This window comes from Stegodyphus dumicola, chromosome 5, assembly GCF_044657685.1.
Source record: "Stegodyphus dumicola isolate Sdum_Otavi_A_Nest chromosome 5, ASM4465768v1".
Taxonomy (NCBI): Eukaryota; Metazoa; Arthropoda; class Arachnida; order Araneae; family Eresidae; genus Stegodyphus; species Stegodyphus dumicola.
In genome coordinates, this window is record NC_140772.1 from 60,684,043 (window position 1) to 60,706,750 (window position 22,708).

Consider the following 22,708-nt stretch of genomic DNA (forward strand, 5'->3'; position numbering starts at 1 on the left):
AGTTATAACTTCTGTGATAAAATTAAATTGAATGTTCATCCCAGCGACGACACTAACATAAACATATAACTCATCATTGTCTTAGTCACTAAGTTTTACAACAAAGTTCTAAATTCAAGACTAAACATCTAATTGCTAATTGTCAAACCATAAAGAACTTACGATAGGCACAGTGACTGACTAAACTAAAACCGTTCACGGACACAGGTGAAACTACTACTGTGTCAGACACAAAGACAAAATGGCAAAAGTTCCAATAACATCTACATTTACTATTAATCTTTTTCTTTTAAAATATTACATACTCTATTAAACTTGCATAGTTTTCTAGACTGAGTTAAGAAGAACAGGATAGAATTTAATTCAAATCTAACTGTTAGTAAAATTTAATAATGGTCACAAGCCCTGCTGCCTCAGAAACATATTGGAAACAGAAACATCTGCGGAAGAGCATGAAAAATAGCCATGCTTGGTATTCCAGTCAGCGCTCTGAACAAAAGGGCGAGAAATATATATCGTCACTCAGCTTTTTTTTTTTTTTTTTTTTTTTTTCAATGTAAAATCCCAATAGCGATATATGTTTTAATCATTTCTTGCTATTTCTGTAACAGAATACTGTTTACTCACTCTTCTTGTAATTTAATAATCGAGCTGATACGGGGTGCATCTAAAATAGATTAAATCCTTAGTAAAATAAAGATATGTTAGCTTTTGGATTAGAGTTCATGATGGTTTTTGTATCGCATTGTATAAATTTAAGGTTTATTTATATTTAACATATGTGTATAATTTATATGACTATTAATATGTATTTAAGGAATTTTTTTACTGCTATCAGTTTGAATACAAAAGATTGGTAAGTCTTTTGATCGGTCGTGTTTTATTTTGGCATCTGCTCATTTATTATTGCAGGTAAGTAGCTTAATAATTAATCAGCAGATGTCAACACAAAATACTAAAAATAATGCTTATGATATAGAATATCACAGGCAGCAGGAAGCAACAAACCGGGTTGAGAAATCCTCTCCGGTGGGGGAGAAAACTATTATTCTCTGTCGATGTACACAGCTCAAAAAAGAAAAAAAAAGGACAGTTCTATATCTCCCGTTCTACTGTGCCGATTGACGAAATTCAACTTGCGTTTTCCAGTTGGCGCAAGCAAAACAATTGGCATGTCATATCAGAAAAATTCCCATATTCTGTCAAAATACCTATATTAGAACAATGCTATATATAAATCTAATACATATCCTAAGTGGCGCTTTCGAAACACGAAAAACGTAATTAGAATTTCGTCAATCGGTTCAGTAGATCGGGACATATAGAACTGTCCAATTTTTTGCTTTTGCGCAGTGTACGTCATCAACTTCATTAACATCAGATTTTATAAGTAAACATAATGCTTTAAATGTTCATAAAATTCAAATAAAGGGAGCTTAACAAAGAGATTTTTCCCTTCTATCAAGATGAGATTGTCATGTCATCACTTCTTCACAAACTATAAATTAACCCAATTTCTTACTGGCATGGAAATTTAAAAAGTTATTTGAATAGATTTAAGTTGAGCTCCGAGTCTGCCTGTGATTGTAGCCTCGGTGGAGGAGAATGTTGAACATGTGCTTCTTCTATGTCCTAAATATAAGAACGAAAGAAAAGTCTTGAAACTGGAACTGAAAAACTTAAATATTAACTGGCCTCCAGAATTTTATCAATTTATTTCCGAGAGAAGGGCTTTTAACACTTTTTGGCAATTTATTGTGAAACTTCGTAATCATCCTTAATTTTATTTAAGTTTTTTCTTCTGTTTATTTTGTATTGTGTTTCATACTTTCTTCCATGTGATACTATGTGGTACATGGGGAACTTATTGTGTTTCTTTAATTAAAAACATGGCATAATATAAAACTAGAATATAATCTTAATTGAGAAATCAGCATAATTGTTTCCGGGATACTGCCGTCCATCTGCGAAAGCCGTTCGCAGATTTAAGAACTTAAAGATGTGACGGAGTTAAGATAATTGCTCGAAAAGTAGTTACTATCTGTGTAGTTTTTTTTTTTTTTAACTTATTTCTTAATTGTCACAAGTAGTTGTAAGACGATGGGAAGTCGAGAAGTGTGTTTTAAATTTCAGAAGCAAAATTTACAAGTCATGGCTGTTTATGTTGAATTTAGCTTTTTTTCTAATCGTGCGTGCTGTTATTTAAGCAGCAACAGGCACCAACTTGCCAATCTCTGGGCATAACTTTTAGGATCAGACGATAAGTAAGAACGAGAAGTTTTCAATGAATTTTAATACCTTAGAAGTTATGAGTTCTTAACATGAAACCAGAAGTAGCATTTAATATAAAAATGCATGAAATGGTTTGTTTAAAGACTTTAGCAGTGTTTTAGTAATGCAACAAATTATCATTAAAGCATAATAGAATTCAAATTGGAAGGAGACATCAAAAACAGTCAGAGTTGTCCTGCGAAATAAAATTCAGTGTTCTCACTTGCAATAGTACAATATTAATGATATGGAGAATATGTTAATATAAATAGTATTAAAATAATAATTTTATATGTTGGATCTATACTCATGCTGTAAACAACAGACATTACAACGCCAGTTTCTACAGCTATAGTCCGTCATTGCTATATGCCATCGTAAGCCCACAGTTCTCCCATACCATTACTAACACTCAACGGGACTTATGTTGCTTCAGACACCTCAATTTCACCTCCACTTGATAAAGGCGCACGTCGGAAATAAAAGAAATGAGCGAACAGATTCCCTGGCAAAGAACGCACCTCACAACTTCTCAGCTTCCTGAATCTACCATACTTCCTCCTCAAAAGAGTCTTCAATAATTTTTTGGCTAGAGCGAAATGATAAGGTGAATTAGGACTATTCACCACAAAGTCGTCACGCCTATCTGTTCTTTCCCAAAGTCAGCAACAAAAGATGTACTTCCACTGTTCAGCTAACACGCTAAATTACAGATCATGGTCTATTTCCTGTTTTATTTTCACAAAGGATGCCTAAGCAATACGGACCAGTGCATATTACGGTAGCACGGGAACTCCTGAACATAACCTGACGAGCCAGCCACTGACATCCAGCCACCATCTCTTACATCCGGACAATACAGATAATAGAATCCCGAACCTTAGATCGTAAATCGTCTATCTAAGTCTTCAGCTGTATTTGAGCCTTTACTTCTATAAATCCCTTTTCCCCTTAGGCGATCACCAGCTGAAATGTAAATTGCGGACAGGATGAAAGGACATGAAGCATGAAACAGAAGTCTCAGAGGAGAAGTTTCAATTTGTACAGTCACCATGTTTGTAGACAGCATAGATAGGAATCTTCGTGAATAGCAATATAAGCAATTTAATAGCATTTCCTTGAATCTTGTGAATTTCTGTCCGCGGTGGTCCTACATCCTACTGAGCCGACGCCGTTCCCGCTCTGTATTCTGACTATCATTTTGAAATAAAAATCACTTATTGCTGCTTGCTGTCTCTGTCTTTTTTCCAAATTTCATCACTTTCTGACCACTCCTTTTTGGTGTTGCATTTTCAGTGTCGAGCAGTGTAATCAGAATGTGCAGCTAGCAACTGGAAGATCAATGAAAGGGTTGATTCATAACATTTTCTCACTCCCGAAAAGCCTAATAATCTTTAAAATTTCAGTTGCAAATGTACATAACGAAAGCTTTATCAGCATATGTGTATTCTATATTCAAATTTTATTTACGTTCATGCATTCTCTTAACAGCTTAAGTAGAAAACATATGCTACAAATATCGTAAAAGAAAGCGTAATTGTCCTACCTTTATGAAGGAATATAGTACATGAAATCGCTAACGAAAATTAATGAAGTATTCCCCAAAGTCTGCTATGAAACTATTTCTTAAGAGAATATAGCTATTTGGCCGCAGCACAGAAATGAAGCAGTTGATATTTCATTTGGAAAGAAGCCATTTAATATATATGTTTTCCAACAAATTGGTTGACACGACTTTGAGTTACGAAAATGAGAAAACACAGTAGCAGTGGCTATTAACTTAATATCATACAGGTGGGAAACGGTGAAGCCAATATTGAAACTTTCCCAACACTTCTGATTCACAGAATATTGTGAGCAAGTTAAACAGTGAAACGAATATAAAAATCCAAGCTATTACTTCTAAGCAGCAATATTTTTATAGCAAAATATTTTCCAATACAAGTTTCTTCTTTTTTTTTCATTTGATACATATGTGTCCCAATTAAAAGTCTCGAATAAATTGCCATTACTGCATTGCCAATGATTTTGGAATAAATAAAAAGTGTAAAAAAGCGGGAGAATATGCCTTCGTATTCTGCGTTTCTTTCAACGTTCAAAAAATAAACCCAAAGTATGTTTTCTAGGAAGCGAAAATTGCAAGCAGCTAACCTTTGGCTCTGAAAGTTTGCTAAAAAATTCCAATTCATAAAAGTACCTTTACTGAAAAGCAAGTTTAACTGGCCTACCCTGTTCCACCATGATCCGCCAGTCGGGACACTTCTGGGGAATATCCTATAACGTATATGATCTACTATTATCCATCCCAAAACACCATTTAAAATAACTGCAAAATGTTGGAATTTGGTCATTAAAATTAATTCATTGACATTCCGAACGGTAGTTTCCATTCCAGCTAAGTTTATAATGATCGCAGCTCTTAACACAAACCGTTTTCTCTACATAGTTTCACTGATTGTCCAAAAGAGATATCGACTATTTAGATAAATATCTTCAGGTTATTTTATACATTACCTTGTAAAAGAAATAGCGTACGTGATGTAGCTAAAAAAGGTAAAATATTAAGGTGATATATTATACATTTCGCGTCCCTTTGGAAAACATACTGCATAATCATTGCGCATTTCTAGTACATAAAATCTAAAAACGTAAGCAGAAAATGAAATATTTTTTTACAAATGATTACCTTAATGAATTTTTATTACGATAAAGGATATTTAGTTGAAACCGACGCTGCACACGTTTTATTCCAGTCTTTATCATTCAGCATTATTACTTCAAATAAGGCTACTGCTCCATTTTCTTTTGCTTCTTAAATTTTAATAATGAATAAAGTTATCAACAGAATTTATTCCCATTTAATAATTTCTAACAATCAGAATAAAACTATTATGTTAACGTTCAGTAATGCTCAGATCCAGCTCTGTAATAACAAATCGTAATGCACTTTCCTAGGAGATTACATATCCTTTTTTTATTCGTACTCTACAAAAGCCTAACTTTCTGCGAAGAAAAATGCTGGATTTTCAAGCAGGTGACTAGGCAATCCATCTTCTTCCCGGATTTTCTTTCATGAAAGGGAGAGATTTTTTTACGAACAAGCATTCTATTCGTGTAACCCTTCTTGAATAAGTAGAACTTTCCTTTTAATGACTCATCTGTTGATCAATTGATTTTCTGTTCAGTCGTGTTTCTTATGCTTAGCGATGTGCTGCTATCACCATCGTGGCGTCAAAAGTATTACTGGGTTGTTTTGGGTCTGTTTTTGCTATTATAAATGATTGGAAATCCTGCTTTTTTGGTTTTAATATTCAACTGGAGAAAAAATTATAAACATGAAAATAACTGTGATCTTTTAATGTTTTCCGTTCCTAAATGAAAGACATAACGGTTATAACCATAATCACAGTCCCAAACACTCTTACAGTTTATTCAGTAATTTATTAAATCGTATAATAATCTCACTTTCATGGTGAAAGCCATCAACATCCATTTCTATTTTCTCTTGAAGATGGCGAAATATAAGACATGTTTTCTCTCTTGTATTAAAAAGTAAATTCTAAATTTTAACTTCCACTTTAGAGAAACAAGAAGCAAAATTCAGAAAAAAATTTATATGATTGCATATTTTATTTTAATTATCAACTGTACAGCTGGTTCGCTTTAGGTATAATTTCATATCAGCTTGATTGGTCCAATCGATGGGATTATCTAGTTTTCGTCTAAAATTTCAATACCTACCCATACAGCACACTACATTAGTCATATAATACAATTTCGATTACGTAAGGACAAAATAAAGAACATTTTTCCCAAATTAATTATAAATCTAATTTAAAATGGATTCAAAAGAGAGTTTTTCGTGGCATCTGTACTTATGTATGTATGTATTTCTCATAACTCAAAAACGAGTAGCCTCAAAACGCTAAAATGTTGTATACAGGACTGCTAAAACATGTAGATGTGCGCCTCCTATTTTCGCTGCAATCGGCCGCCCCAAAAGTATATAAATATATGTATATATATATATATTATGCACTCTGTTACTCGGCTCAGTAAGCTCAGAGTTTTAAGAATAGAGAAACTGAATTTATTTGTTTGTAAATTGTGCATTTTTTGCTTTAAAAATGATTGAATTATGTGTTCTTATATTTCGGTTAAGTTTTTATGCCCAATATTCCATAAGCGGGGAAAGTTCAAAATTTGGCGAATTTTTTTGGCGGTAATGAAAGCACTAAGGAATGATTTTTAAACATAAACAGAATAGTAATTTTTAAGTTCTGCAAAATTGAAACGCCGTTATTTTATGTAACTATAATAGTAAAATGAGATCATAAAATAAGAGATGAGTAAAACAAAATCCAACAGCTTTGCAAGTAAAAACATAGTCCTATCTATGTAATTCATCATAAAATAGTAGAATGAATAATTCTTGTAAATAGTTATTGAGTAAATAAATATATATACTTATCAGATCAGAGCACTACGAAGTGAGTTTTAAACGTAAACAGAATAACAAATTTCTGTTTACAGTGGTGAACAGCGATTAATATGTGCAAACAGAATAGTGTATGAAATTGATTTAATGATAAAGCAACGTCGTGTAATTCAACACACTAAAAAACTTTCGTTCAAAACATTAAATATTTCACATCATTCGATTGCCACATGCAAGAAACAAAAACAAAAACAAAATAAATAAATAAATAATTAAATTAAATTAAATTAAAACATTCATAAATTACATAAGCTTCACGTCATCTAAAATCCAACATTATCCCATCAACAACAGCTTAACCTTCTGCAAATATTTATATAAATATAATATTAAACATAAATATAATAATAATATTAAACAGTGTGTATAATTTACACTCATGTCCATAAATTAAGGATAATTCGGAGTCACACAGAAATCGAACTCTAAAAAAAATATATCACCTGTAAAATCACTACACACATCTTCAAGAATCATATGCAAATTTCAGGAAGTAACCAGATGACACCGATGGTACGTCGCAATGACGAGAGTGTAAGAGAGTGATATATAAGGAATACAGGCAAAGAAGTAAAATTGTTCGCAGGCGCTTTATAAGAATTTCAGTACAATAACTGAATAGTTATGACACAAAGGACGCATTTGGATGATTGTTTACGTGGTAGAATTATCGGCCGACTGGAATGTGGACGTACCCAACTGGAAGTATCAGACGAACTTGGAATCGCCCAGAGTGTCATTTCCAGGCTTTTGGCAACGATTCCAAGATGGTGGTAATGTGAGAAGACGTTACAGCACAGGTCGCTCCAGAGTTACAACGCGGATTGAGGACCGGTATTTGGCAGTTACAGCCAAAAGAAGCAGGCGGAGCACAGCCTCAGACCTGTCTCGTTAGCTCTCTTCAGCCACTGGTACGACAATTTTAAGGCAGACCGTGTACAGATACTTAGGGCAGATTGGTCTATAAGCTCGTAGACCTGTCAGATGCGTTCCACTTACTGCAACTCACTGTCGCCTGCGGTTAGCCTGGAGTACAGAGCATGCATTGTGGACATCGCAACAGTGGGCTTGTGTGATGTTTTCTGACGAGTCCAGGTTTAGCTTGCAGTTTGATTCTCTTCGGACTTCATATGGAGAGCTCCAGGTACCCGTTACCACCAAGAAAACATCATTGAACGACACCGTTACGGTGGTGCAGTAGTGCTCGTTTGGGGTGGAATTATTCTGGGTTCCAGAACTGACCTGCATGTTCAAATTGGAGCCATGACAAGCCAAATCTATCGGGACGTCATCCTGGAACAACATGTACGTTTGTTTCGGGGCGCCATGGTCGCACAATTTGTGTTTATGAATGACAACGCCCGTCCTCACCGTGCAAACATCGTAAGCGAATGCCTTAAATCTTAGGATATCACCCGTATGGACTGGATAGCATTCTCACCGGACTTGAATCCAGTAGAACACGGGGCCCACCAGCGGCCGAGCGGTAATGTCGATGAACACTGGTAGTTCGGTCTGAGGTTCGAATCCCGAGAACGGGCTGGCTGCATTGGGTGTTTTCGTGGTTTTCCCCATGTGTAACGTGTATACGAACCAATTCCCTTAGAAAGTCCTCCACGAAGGCATCCCTCCCCTTAGGCAGATAGCCCTAGTGTGCTTTGCCATAATTAAATACACCAACACCAACACATCCAGTAGAGCACGTGTGGGATATGCTTGGCTGATGAGTTGCAGCCCGTCAACCTCCTCCTACATGTCTACCGGAACTTCGAAGAGCATTTCTTTTTTAGTGGTGTAATATCCCCCAAGATCAGATCGATAATTTGATACTCAGCATGCCTAGGCGTTGTACGGACTGTATTGCATCGTCTGGGAGACATACAATGTATTAACAATCATACCAACTACCGTATTTACGCGAATCTAATGCGCATCATTTTTGGCCAAATGAAGCATTCGAAATTGGGGTGCGCATTAGATTCGAGTGCAAAGTTCGCCGATGACGTCAAACAAATTTAAATCGTAACAATGGATTACTGTATTTCTCGACTACATTTACCATTACATTTATCGTTGACACATTATTGCATAGAGGATACAGAAATAAAAGATACAAGAAATGCTGCATTTCAAATTCATTGAATCGCAGTGAAGATGACGTGCTCTGGAACGCCGAGGATGACGATGATGATGATGAGGAAAGAAGAAAAGAATCTGCTTCTGACGAAGAGAGCTGCGAGGATTCCAGTGATGAAAACATTTGTGAATAAAGACGTTTACTATTAATCACTGATTGTAGAAACTGTTAGCTAGATAGAAATGTTACGATTTATTTCATGTTCATATTTTACGATAGGTACCGTATATACGGTAGTGGTAATTAACAATGATTGTTTCACATAACAATAGCCCACTAATAGGTTAATTCTATGTTCTGCTACTTTATGTATAAATTCACTGTTGTATAAAATATGGTATCTAAATTTAAATAAAATTATCATACCATTGATTGATAATTTATATACAAATCCGTTTTTGTATAAAATAAGATTCAAAAAATTCCTCATTCCATTAATGCGCATTACATTCGCCGACAAACACATTTTTTATTATTTAAAGTTTTAAAATGGAGATGCGCATTACATTCGATGGCGCATTAGATTCGCATAAACACGGTATGTAATATTGGTTTTTTTTAAATATTTTTTTTTTTTTTGTAATTTGCTCCAGGGAGAAAAAATCGCTAATTTTTTAATAATATCAAACATAAAGCCTCTTGTTTTGCTCTTTACCTTTTGTTTAATAAATAAGCTTTACAAATAAGTCAAATTTGTTTTGCTTCTAACTCTTCCTTTTCCTGATTTTGCATTATCCTTAATTTATGGACATGAGTGTAATATCCCGTACAAGGAAGTCCTGTGGTGTACACATCAGATTTTTATAGTTGTATCTACAGAATAAAATTTATATAATTTAGACAATAATGTCATTCTCAAATACACGTACTTTGCGCATGAAATCTAATCTTCTTAAATGAAAGGTCAATACCCCGGCCGCTTCTTTATCGTTAGATCATAAATATAAAATTAAATTTAAGTGATAAAAAAGTTTTTATGAGATTAAATTTAAGAAATAGTTCCTAATACCCGATTAGCAAGAGAAAGTATCCACATAACAGGAAATGTAATATCAATGCTTTCTCTGAAACTACATCAAAGAATAAATTGATACTAAGATTACAATACAATATGGTTAATAGTCAGTACAATATGGTTAGTACTAGTCACATCGATACTGTTTCGATGAAGACAGTAATTAATACTGTCATTTTATAAACTGAAGAAAGATTTAATACTTTTCAACTAATTTTAAAATTTAATTTGTAAATTGAAGAATTTGTAAATAGCCCGGAATATTTTATAAGGTAATGCAAAACTTTGTTAATGGTGTTAAAAAACAAACATTTTTTCAGATGGAAGCTTGTTTTTGCTGATCAAAAATTTTTAACTCATTATTTTGAAATATGAAACATTGTACTAATTATCGTGACTTTCTAAACAATTATTATATATTGTCTTTGGGACGTTAAATAATTTTTTGAAAATCTATAAACTTTTTTTGTTTATATGTATCTGCCAACAGTGACTTGTCTGGTTCCTTCAACCCCAAATGGAATCTACAATCACCTACAGAGGACGTTGATCGAGAATGAAGAGGTTCCTCATTCTGAAATTCTGACTTTTACTTGTCTGCCGGGATTCGAGTTGATGGGCGTGGATTCTCTCAGATGTTGGTACGGTAACTGGGCCATCGACAATTTCCCCTACTGTGCAGCAAGTAAGTGCAGCAATATTAATTTCAGAAGTGTAAAGATGTTTGATAATTTGTATATTGTAACCTGTAACTAAAATGTAGTGAAACTTTCTGAAGTCGCTTTTCATACACTCTTCACCGAATCTGAATTTATAACTCAATTTTAGATCAAATTTTGAAAAAAAAATGTTATTACTATTCCTCTGGTTAGTTCTGGGTAGTGTTCCAGGATTAATACCTCTTATAGTCCGTCGATCATACTACGCTTCCAAAAGGCAACAGGATAAGGATTTACCTGAATTTTAAGTCTGGTCTTCTTTCCTTCGCCTTCTGTATTTGTATATTAACCCTACATTGCATAGTGTTGCTTTTTATCAACGTAAGCTTAAACTTCTTTTTGCAGGAGCCTGTATTGTTTAGGCATTTAGTTTAGGCATTATAATTAGGCATTTAGTGAACGTTCGTATGTGTTCTTAGAGTGTAGTCCTTAATTACATTCATAGATGTCACCAGATGCTTGATTTACGTAGAGGTGCAGTTGATGGCGTCATGCAAGTGTTACCAAAATTGCGTACATTATATTCGCAATATATTAAAAAACTGACATGATTCTTGCTGCTTTAAAAGTTCTTTTAAAATTATATCTGTGTTAAAAATAGAAATAACAAAAATTACAATTTTGTCCATGACCCATAAATTTCACCAGCCCATGAATCAAGCTGCTTTTAACTTTTCATCAATGGTTTCAATACGAATGTCCAGTAACAATGAAGGTGAAAGTAGGAATGAGGATGAAACTTATGGCAGTAGCAATAATTTTACAGAAACATATTGATAACACAGAAACATTCTGAAGTGAAACATATATTTCCAGATTTGCATTCAAATGTTAACACGTACGCTGCCGAGCGACATACGAAACCTACTTCGACCTACGAGATAACTCGTGGTTGGCAGCGAACGTGTTAAAGGTAACCCTTTTTAAATTCATGTAAAACATCCACGCCAAATCATAAACTGTGCTAAACACTCTTCAATTAAAAGGCTTTCGCATAGCATTCAAATCAGGGTGCATCGGTGTATTAAGGTAGTGATGATGATGTATTTAATTATGGCAAAGCACACTAGGGCTATCTGCCTATGGGGAGGGATGCCTTTGTGGAGGACTTTCTAAGGGAAACTGGCTCGTATACACGTTACACATGGGGTAAACCACTAAAACGCCCATGCAGCCAGCCCGTTCGCGGGATTCGAACCTCAGACCGAACTACCAGTGTTCAACGACTTTACCGCTCGGCCGCTGGTGGGCCGTATTAAGGTAAAAGGGAAGAACTTTGAACGAGATGGAGACTGCATTTAATTCAGTCACGTTTTCATCCTCAGCTAGTTTAGTTAGCTTTCTCTAGTTTTGTTTGGATCAAATCTTTTGAGTCAATCTTTTACATTTAAACTAAGAGCAAAATATGCTTAAGACTGTGAGAGTAATTTGAATATCGCATAGTCAGTAATACATTTCTTCATATCCATCGTTCATTAATTTTGCAATTCATATTCTTATCATCTCTTCTTGCACACTTGTTCAATACTATTTTAAATGTCCAAGAACTATTTCATTTTGTCAAATTTTCCTTATGATCTTTCAAGTGAGATTTCAAAATAATTTTCTTCATATGATGGAAAGAGTTAATTCCTCTTTTAAATAACTAAACACTTCTTCGGCGTTTAAGAAATACTTTCAATTTTAAGACACAGTAACAAAATCAGTATTTCTTTTTATATTTAAATTTGGTTTTATATTAAAAATTGCATTAAGATATGCTCAGTTCTTTATTGACATCTTATTTAGTGTCTTGTGCGGTCTAAATGTTCGGTTAATGTGACATTAACATTTACAGTATAATGTTCTGGAAACGTATAAATCTTAAAACCGATTACACAAAATAGCAGTTGTCTTTATCTACACTTAAGGAAGAAAACTTTATATAATTGTTCAGTTGCTTACGTTTCCAGTAAGTTTCATTTTCTTGATGACTAAGAAGAAATAATTTGGCCTTGTATTGTAAGGATCTTAAGTTTTACTAACGTTTATTTTATTTTAAATCTTTACTATCACTTCGTATTTTCTACTTCCGGCCAGAATTATAAGCGTTAATGTATTTATGCAAAGTTTTTCTGGCGAGCGCCAAGTATTTAAGTTGTGGCTTTTTGCCAACCGAGAGAAAGGAAGCAGTGAGTCGAAGCAGGCCGCTTACCTTAGAAGTTTGACTCAGTTGCTGGTTGCCTTCCAGGCCAGAGGTTTAATCCTCTTGATAACTCTAAACGTATTGTAGTGTTCTCAGTTATCTGTACTACATACGGCTTCCTGTTAATATAAGGCCAATCTTCCACGTTTATTATTTCAAAGTTAAATTAGAGTTTAGTTCTACTTTTATATTCTTACGTTTAGACCACAAGTGGTGGGTCATTGTATTCCGAAGTACGGAAATTATTGTAAATAGAGAAAAATAAAGGGTTTTGTATACCCTTCTTGTGTATCCTGTCTACTTCCCACAGTTTTGAACATAGCTTTAGTAAGCTCTCTGTTCCGAGTCAGGTCCTTGCATGTTCCCGAAGAAATGTAAGACGGAACATTGAACCTGATAGTGGCGCCCAACGAAGAAGAATAACCATGGCCGAGTTTAAAGAAGAACCTGTGCTGCCTGCAGAAGCGGCTCAGAATCCAGAAATGCCAGCTGCCGCCCTGGAAGGATTTGGTTACATCGTCCAGACCATGCGCGCTTCGATGAAACCAGAAGCAACATTTAATGGAAACTCACCGGTAACCAGTTTTTTGGAAAAATTGGATGACCACTTCATGCTCTACCCTGTGCACGAATTTCAAAAAGTTACCTTAGCTACCAGCGCTTTGAGTGGCCAAGCGCTTAACTGGTTCAAATGTATAGGCAGAAGTCTCTTGGGTCAAGCAGGAAGTCCCACCTATACTTACGAGAATTTCAAGACTGCCCTAGTAAAAGCCTTCCCTGTCGTAAGGGATCGTGCGAAATTAGAAACGGAACTTTTTAGTATATATCAACAAAGAATCGAAAACCTCTCAAGCTTTATTTTAAGAAAAATTCACGTCTTCAAACTCTTGTATGGAAACCGTCCGGATCCTGAGATAATTCAAGTGATTTTGCCGAGGTTACTGCCCCAAGTGCAAGACTTTATTGAATTAAGAAATCCGACTACACTGGAAAAGTTATTTGAGCTAGCAATCCAGTTTGAAAGTAGAAGAACGGCGGACATTGAAAGAAGACTCCAATATCAACAGCGAAACCAATTTGGTGCGCCAAGACTACAGCAAACTCAAGCACACGGCTACGGAAGCAAAGCGAACCAGTGGGCAAGGAAACCCGAGCATTCAAAAACAGCCGGCGAACGTCGACAGTTCAATAGCAATCCAGGAAAAAAGTCTCAAGGCCAGCGGAAAAAGAAGGAAAGCACGGAAATGAAAAATAATTTAAACTAAAACGGATTTCTGCTGACGAGAGGTGCGGAAATCCGAAGGCCAAGAAAACCCCTCTTCCTTCAAGTTAAATACAGTAATGGTGAAAAATTTGACTCTTCCGAAGACTGAAGTGTTGGTGAATAATATCCCAGCCACCGCACTCCTGGATACAGGCGCGCAGTGTTCCTGTGTGGCAGAAGATTTTTTTAGGAAGTATTTTCGGAAATACCGCATATATAATTCGGATAATACAACAGTGTTAGCGGCGCAAGGAGAAAAATGTAAGTGTATAGGTAAAGTACCGCTGTATGTCCGTATCAAGGACGAACAAGTAAAGGTGATGTTTTTTATAGTAAAGAATCTGCAAGCACATATAATTTTAGGAATAGATTTTCTTTCAGAGGCACAAGCAACGCTGGATTTTAATGAAGCGGCCCTTAAGCTGACGATGAAACCAGTTCGTGCAGAAAAGGCTGAACCGCCGATGTTAAATCTTGACCACCTGCCTAATGACGAGCAAGGAAGAATCCGACAAGTGGTAAGTGAATTTGCTTCGTTATTTAGTGATATTCCAGGATTTACTCAGGTTACTAACCATAGTATTGACACCGTAGATTCAATGCCAGTTCGCCACAAAGCATACCGGTATGATAAGAATAAGGAAAAAATTATAGAATGGCATATCACCGATATGCTACGTAAAAAGATCATAACGCCCATCTCAAGTAGTTATGCTAGCCCGGTGGTTTTATGTAAGAAAAATAATGACTATCCTTTGACACATCCAAAAAGGTGGAGATTCGCAATTGATTACCGTAAATTAAACTCCATAACTAAATATCCGGTATATCCGTTACCTATTATTGACGAAATTCTAAGGAACATAACATCCACCAAATATATGACGACTTTAGACTTAACGACTGGTTATTTTCAAATAGGGGTTAGGCCTGAGGACATGCCTAAGACTGCTTTTATAACCAAGTCTGGCACTTATGCATTTTTGCGTATGCCGTTTGGCCTTTCAGGGGCGCCGGCAACATTTCAGCGATGTATGGACATTGTGTTAAGACCTGTTCTTGGAAAGTCCACATTTATCTATTTAGACGATATCATTATTACTAGTGATAATCTCGACCAACATGTACAGGATTTAAGACAGGTGTTTTCTTTATTAAATGAGGCCGGTCTAAAAGTTAATGTCGAAAAGTGCAAATTTGCAGCCCCTGAATGAAAATATTTAGGTTACAAGATATCTCAGAAAGGAATAGAGACAGACGAATCAAAAATAATCGCTGTACAAAAGTATCCGACTCCAAACACGGCGAAGAAGCTCTCTTCTTTTCTAGGACTTTGTTCATATTATAGGTCCTTTATAAAAGATTTTGCAGCTATTGCTGAACCATTGTTAAAATTAAGAAGGAAAAAGGCAAGATTCTCGTGGACGGCCGAAGCCAATAGTGCTTTCGAAAAATTAAAACAAGCATTAACGCAAGCCCCTGTGTTGAAATTTCCTGAAAAGGATGAGAATTTAGAAATTTCAGCGGATGCTTCGGATTATGCGGTAGGAGCGGTTCTTTCGCAAAATCAGCAGCCCGTGGCATTTTTTTAGCCGAACTTTAAATCAAACACAAAGAAACTATTCCGCGACCGAGAGAGAGGCACTTGCAGTTCTGTTAGCAGTGCAAAAGTTCCGAGTCTATTTTGGAAAGGCGCCAATAACAGTGTACTCTGATCATGCGGCGGTAACTAGATTGTACTCAGGGAAAAATTTATCCCCAAGGTTAATAAGATGGGCACTCAAGCTGCAAGAATATAATCTGGTAATCAAGCATACCCCCGGAAAGGAAAATATCGTAGCAGATGCCCTATCACGAATTAAATTAGACGAACAGGGTAATACCGTAAAAGTTGCAATGCTTACAGCGTGTACAATAAATTCCCGAGAAACTGTAATAACAGAACTGGGTAAGGATCCTGAGTTTGGAAGTATTTATGAGTATTTGAAGGATCCTGAAAATTTTAGCCACCAAGATATTGTGGCGATAAGAAATAGGGCGGTCCATTACGAACTAATAGATGGTCTATTATTCTGCACAAAAACTACGAATTCCAACAACGAATTTCGACCTGTTATCCCAGCTAGTCTTAGATTAAATATCCTGCATGAGCTCCATGACAGCCCTTTAGCTTCTCATGCTGGTATTCGAAAAACTATCCAACGCGTACGCGAGGCAGTCTATTTTCCTGAACTGCAAAAGTTAACAAGGGCGTATGTCCAGTCCTGCCCAACATGTCAAGCAGTTAATTATATTAATTTCCGCCCGGCCGGGTTTCTAAATAGTATTAAATCCGAATTTCCAAATGAAGTAATTGGCATCGATTTATTGGGCCTTTTCCCAAAAAGTCAGTTAAATAAAAGTCGCTATCTCCTTGTTATAGTTGATCATTTTAGTAAATGGACCGAAATTGTTCCCTTAAAACGAGCCTCCGCGAAATTAGTTACTGATTCTATTTTAAATAAATATATTTTAAAATACGGGGCGCCCCTAAAAGTTATATCGGATAATGGTCCTCAATTTGTAAGTAATGTATTTGAAGACATGTGCCAAAAACTGGGCATACGTCATTTAAAAATGGTCCCGTATCGGCTGCAATCAAATATAGCGGAACGGGTCAATAGAAATATAGTGAAAATTATCCGTAGTTATGTTAAAAATTTTCATAAAAGCTGGGATAACTATGTCAATGAATTTGCTTTCGCCCTTAGGACCGCAAAACATGATACAACGGGCAAAACTCCTGCTGAGTTATTTTTAGGCAGAAAGATTATAACACCGTTAGATAAATTATTTTATGTGCAACAAAGAGCCCCAGAATTTAAAATGGGTGATATAGAAAAACTAATTAAAGAAGCAAAAAAGAATACTGAAGTAGCACAGAGAAAACAAAAACTATATTATGACTTGAAACGACGGGGAGTAACTTATAAAGTAGGGGATGAAGTTTTAAAAATTAAGCATTCACTTTCTTCAGCACCAGAAGATAAAACTGCCAAATTTTTTCCACGATTTGAAGGACCATATGTCATAGAAAAAATAACTCACGCTGTAGTAGTGTTAAAAGCCAGAAATGGTGAATCCTGCTCCGCAAACATTGATCAAATCAAACCCTACTATGATCGTAATAAAATGCAAATATTTTTAGATCTTTTGCAGGATCCGGCACGGCAGACACCGCAGGCACAAGCACCAGAGGTGGAAAAACGACAAGTACAAGGGCAAGCCATTAAGAGGCAGGAGCAAGTGAAAAGAAAGTTTCCCCTCGGGAAAAGTAAAGGTAACAAGAAAAAGAAACCGTTTCACCGTCCAGAAAAGACAACTGACGAACACCCCCAGAATGAGGAAGGGAGAAGGACGACGTATGCAAAGAGAACCAGGAGAAATGACGGCAACTATAACCCGGCTCTAAAACGGAAGATCTACTCATCCGACAGGACTCTCCGCAGCAAATGCAAGAAAGAAGTTTTAGTCTGAAAGACTTTTTGAAATGTATTATTTCAATGTAGAAAGAATTGGCACTTGCTTTGAAAAGAATAGAAGTTACCAATGTACTACTAATGTATGTTTTCAAATGTGTAAAATTAACGGCATGTTAATATGTTCTTATATACAATGTGAACTGTTATTTTAAATGTTAAGAAATACCGTGATATGGTAAAAGTGAAAGTAATGTTAAATTTTTTTTTATTCGTGTGACTGTAAAAAGACTAAATCATGGTGAATATGTGTTAAAGGTTGAATGATGTAGTTAGGCTCTCTGACGCTACACTTCAGAGTTAGCCACTTTCAGAATAGTACCTCAGGGTTTAGAGTTGAAATTAGGGTGTGTTACGAGGTCTTGGTATGTTGAATTTTAACACGTTAGTGTTTTGATTGTAGGAGGCAGTATTGAACACATAGACATAAACACATTCGTGTTTGGTGTTCTTTTACAACACATGTCAGAGAGCACGGGGAGAGATAACTAAAATAGTTATGAATGAAATAAGAATGTTAAGAGAAATATAATTATACATGTTACTTGCCATTTCATTGTGTAACATTTCATTAAACTAGTTTTCCTTCCAGATCTCTGGAAGGAACCAGATTTGAATAAAAGCTCCTGTTTAGATGCAGTACAGATGAAAAAAATTGTGTGTCCTGGGAGCTGCTATTGTAAAAACAAATTTCTTTCTTTTAAATTTCTAGTTTCTAGCGAAAAATGTTTGTAAAAGATTGGCCTCGCGTTAGATTCTAGAGCTAAAAGTTTTCAACAAGGTCGTTTTAGACCTCAGTTTCAAACTAATTAACTCTGGCGGGAAGTATGTAAGGATCTTAAGTTTTACTAACGTTTATTTTATTTTAAATCTTTACTATCACTTCTTATTTTCTACTTCCGGCCAGAATTATAAGCGTTAATGTATTTATGCAAAGTTTGTCTGGCGAGCGCCAAGTATTTAAGTTGTGGCTTTTTGCCAAGCGAGAGAGAGGAAACAGTGAGTCGAAGCAGGCCGCTTACCTTAGAAGTTTGACTCAGTTGCTGGTTGCCTTCCAGGCCAGAGGTTTAATCCTCTTGATAACTCTAAACGTATTGTAGTGTTCTCAGTTATCTGTACTACATACGGCTTCCTGTTAATATAAGGCCAATCTTCCACGTTTATTATTTCAAAGTTAAATTAGAGTTTAGTTCTACTTTTATATTCTTACGTTTAGACCACAAGTGGTGGGTCATTGTATTCCGAAGTACGGAAATTATTGTAAATAGAGAAAAGTAAAGGGTTTTGTATACCCTTCTTGTGTATCCTGTCTACTTCCCACAGTTTTGAACATAGCTTTAGTAAGCTCTCTGTTCCGAGTCAGGTCCTTGCATGTTCCCGAAGAAGGTAAGACGGAACATTGAACCTGATAGTATAACCTAGGCTTCTATTAATATTACCAAATTATTTGCCCATATTTATTAAAAAACTAGAAATGTTTGTTCACCTGTGAGATTTTATTAATTTCCTATTATTTATTATTTTCCTATTTATCTTTTTATTTTTCTACTTTTCTGGCCAGTTTCTTAGCGAGAAGCTTTTTTCAGAATTATGATGGCATGGGATGAGTGAAAAAACGAAATATACTTGAGTTTAAATAAATCAATATACTATTAGTTACTGTTTTTCTAAATTTTAGGTTAAAAAAAAGGACTATTAGTACTTTGTATTTCAGAACTGAAAACTACAGGTAAAGGAGTCTATTAATTTATGGCGAATACGGGTAAGCTATGGCCTATTTTCATTATAAGAATGCATCTCCGTTTCTGATGGAAAGTATAAAAGATGATGCGCCCCTTACCAGCAAGAACAATTTAGCTAAGGAGTCTAAGAACCAGGCGAAGGCGATGCTTAGATAACCAGGTATGCTACCGGCTTAAATAGCTGAAGAAAACTTAGACTCGCGCTCTATCCAGTGGTATAGAAATAAGAGAATAAATACAAAAGTTGTGGAAAGATATGAAAGAGCAATCTAGAGATTGTTTCTTTCGAGAAGTCTGACCGACGTTATCCATTAGAGTACTCCGCTTTCAATGAATTTAAACTTAGGCTAAGAGAGCCTGAGGAAAGGTTTTTTATGCTTGCTTTAAATAACAAGTAATTGTTATTATACGTAATGAAGTCAGGTTTGTGTCTTAGTGGGTTTTCAACTTGTATGTAGTATGTAATGTATATCTTTTAATATTTTATTTTTGGTCATAGGTATAATAAAACTTTTTGATACTTTAAAATGGTGGCCTTAATAAAGTTTCTTTGTGTTGTATTAAATCATTGCATTTGTTTAAAATTCTTATTCAGAATTAATTAATCAAGGAAATTAGACGTAGGTTTAAAGCGAAACAAACTGGTCAGAGCTCAGAAATTTTCGAAGTTTTTTTGGAAATGTAGAGCTTCATTTTTTACAAAGGAAAAAACCCTCTCTTGTATTGTATTCTGTTAAAAATAACATTTTATTCCTTTTAACCAAGTCTTACAAAATGTTAAACAGTATTTTTTATTTTCTACTCGAGGCATAAAATATTGTTATAGTTTTTATATATGTAAATAATTTTAGCGAAATTATATGTAAAATTGTGTTATCTCTTGCACAATGTAACATAGAATGCCTTAAGAAACAAAGTTTTGCCAGAAAAATAAGATTACAGGGGCAAGTCTACTTAATAATGAGATAAATGGCTATCTCGCTAAATTGGCGAGATATCTCCAAGCAGGCGGTGGTTTGGGAAACTAATTTTTGTCCTCAAATTTGGCCACATATTGGTCCGATCCCTATATAACTGTAATTGATCGCTATATGTAATTGTAAAAAACATTCGGCCCTTAAATTTAATCGTATGTAACTTTAACATTACAGTAATTTCGAGAAATGGAATGTTCTAGAGATTTTTCTGCGGCCAGGGGAAAATTACGCAAGCCCGGAAAGAGTATTAGCTCTCAGTTTTTTCATTTCTCAAAAATCGCATCTTCATTGTTACATGAGGTAATGTTAACTCAAAAGCACATCAAATGGAATCTGGTGTGCCACAAGGGTCGTCTTTGGGACCGTTGATCTACTTATTTTATATATACGACTTCTCCAAACCAAATTTTGATAATTATTCACTGTTAGCTTGCCAAGCCTACGATACGGTCATTGGCACAAAGTCAATTAATGCTAATCATGCTATTCTAAACCTTCAGAAACAAACAGATATGGAAAATCGGTGTAAAATTGAAATGAAGATTAACGCAGATATATTATGACTGCTTATAGTAAAAAGGACTTGAAATCGAAACTGATTCATACAACTCTTACCTGGAATGACCATACTGATAATGTGACAAGTAAAGCATTAGGAATTTCAAATTGTTTTTCTGCTAGTTATAGGTCTATTTTCAAAGTTCAGCCTAAAAACCAAAAACATATTTACATAACTTGCATTAAGTCAGTCCTTTGCTGTGCATTACTTGCATGGAACATAGCCATTGGACGCCAAATGCATAAATTACAAACCACGTAAAATAAGTTTTTGAGGATAATTACAGATGCACACTTTTTTGTCAGAAACTCTTTGCTCCATAAAGATCTTAAAATTGAAGATATTAAAACATATCTGCACAACACAAACGGTAAATGTTTCAACAAAGCCACTACTTGCGATATTGTTGACTACACACAATTAGTTAATTATGAGAAGGATAGGAAGATACAGAGGACTTTACGGGAAGATAGATATATCTGACTATTCGTGGCTTATTTACTTGCGGACTGCTACAGCAACTTTGTTACTTAAATTTCTTTGCGGAATTTGTATATATGTACTGTATAGTTTAGACTTCGTATATTATTTTCTTTAGTATTTCTGTTTTTCAATGATTTTATATTTATTGCAATATAGTTGTTTTGCGCCTAAGAATTTCAGTACTTAGTTGTCTCGCTAGTCTAGAGTCTAGACACATTCTGTGCACGTTGCACGTGACCTGCAACACTTCTGATTGCTCCTTTCCTGCGGTCTTCGGATTGCCTCCTGCCTTACCTTCCTCCTATTTCTCCTTTAAAGAGCAGGAACTCTTCATTGTCATGGGCTATTATAACTAACATTCAAGAAGCTGCCAAAATCGCACCTTGGTGCAGTAGCTCGATTACAGTTCACATCATTCAAGTTCAAGCTCTCAGTTTTTTTAGTTCAGAACTTTCAGTTAAAACTTCGGAGTAAGATCTTCGTGCAAACTTCGTTCTTTCGATGCGCTTTGATTAACGTTCTAGTAGTTCCAATTGTAGATAGTGATTGTACTCTGTGATACTGAGAAGAACTGTATGAGTAACTTTTTGTGGAAAGTTCCAGAACTGTAAAGTGTTCCTTTTGGTAAAAATAAATTTTATCAAGCTATCATCGGTTCTATGCGCATTTGTTACGTAGAAAAAAAAATTATTTACCTTTTCTCATTTAACTTTTAAGCTAATTTCTTCTTGGTGCCGCGACCTAAAATACTCAACTACTAAAACTAGGTACTATCTTTCTAAGTACTAAGTTACTACTCTCAGAATCAAAATCTTAACCCTTTAATCAAAGAAATAAAGGAAAATATCCTCCCTGGTGTTTTGGTGAAAACAAAGATTATTTATCAAAACAAATGTTAAAAAGCATTTCCACAACAAAATCATTAACACGTCATCTCTCGCTAAAATAAAACAAATTAAGGTCTCCAACCTGAAGACACATAAACTTCAGCACTAATCTAGAGATAGCCCTAAAACACATTACATTTAAAATGCAACACAGAACTCTTAGAAACACCAGAGAAGGATAAACCTCACACTTAAGAAGTCTACTCACAAAATCAAAATAAATTAAGTAGCCGATCGTATAGTCACAACTCTTAAAACTGATTTTTCTACTATCGCAATATGGTTACCCAGGTTCGATTGAATAACCATGTTCCGTAAGGATCACATGGGTGACCTACTGTAGACCACAATCGAAACTCACAAAATAACATACAATAATTAAATCAATAAACATATTTATTAAATATTCCAAATATTATAAATTAAAATAGCTGGCCAGACTACCCCTACAAA

At 35.2% G+C, this 22,708-nt stretch overlaps 1 protein-coding gene across 4 annotated transcripts in view; it reads left to right on the forward strand.

Annotated features, from left to right (window-relative positions):
* The window catches only part of Hasp (Hig-anchoring scaffold protein), an 818,047-nt gene that overhangs the window by 691,344 nt on the left and 103,995 nt on the right, over positions 1 to 22,708 (forward strand). For all 4 annotated transcript variants that reach the window (XM_085816685.1, XM_085816688.1, XM_085816687.1 and 1 more), the window contains one exon: positions 10,412 to 10,606. In XM_085816685.1, coding sequence (XP_085672811.1) covers positions 10,412 to 10,606 — 195 coding nt within the window. The remainder of the gene's footprint in view (positions 1 to 10,411; positions 10,607 to 22,708) is intronic.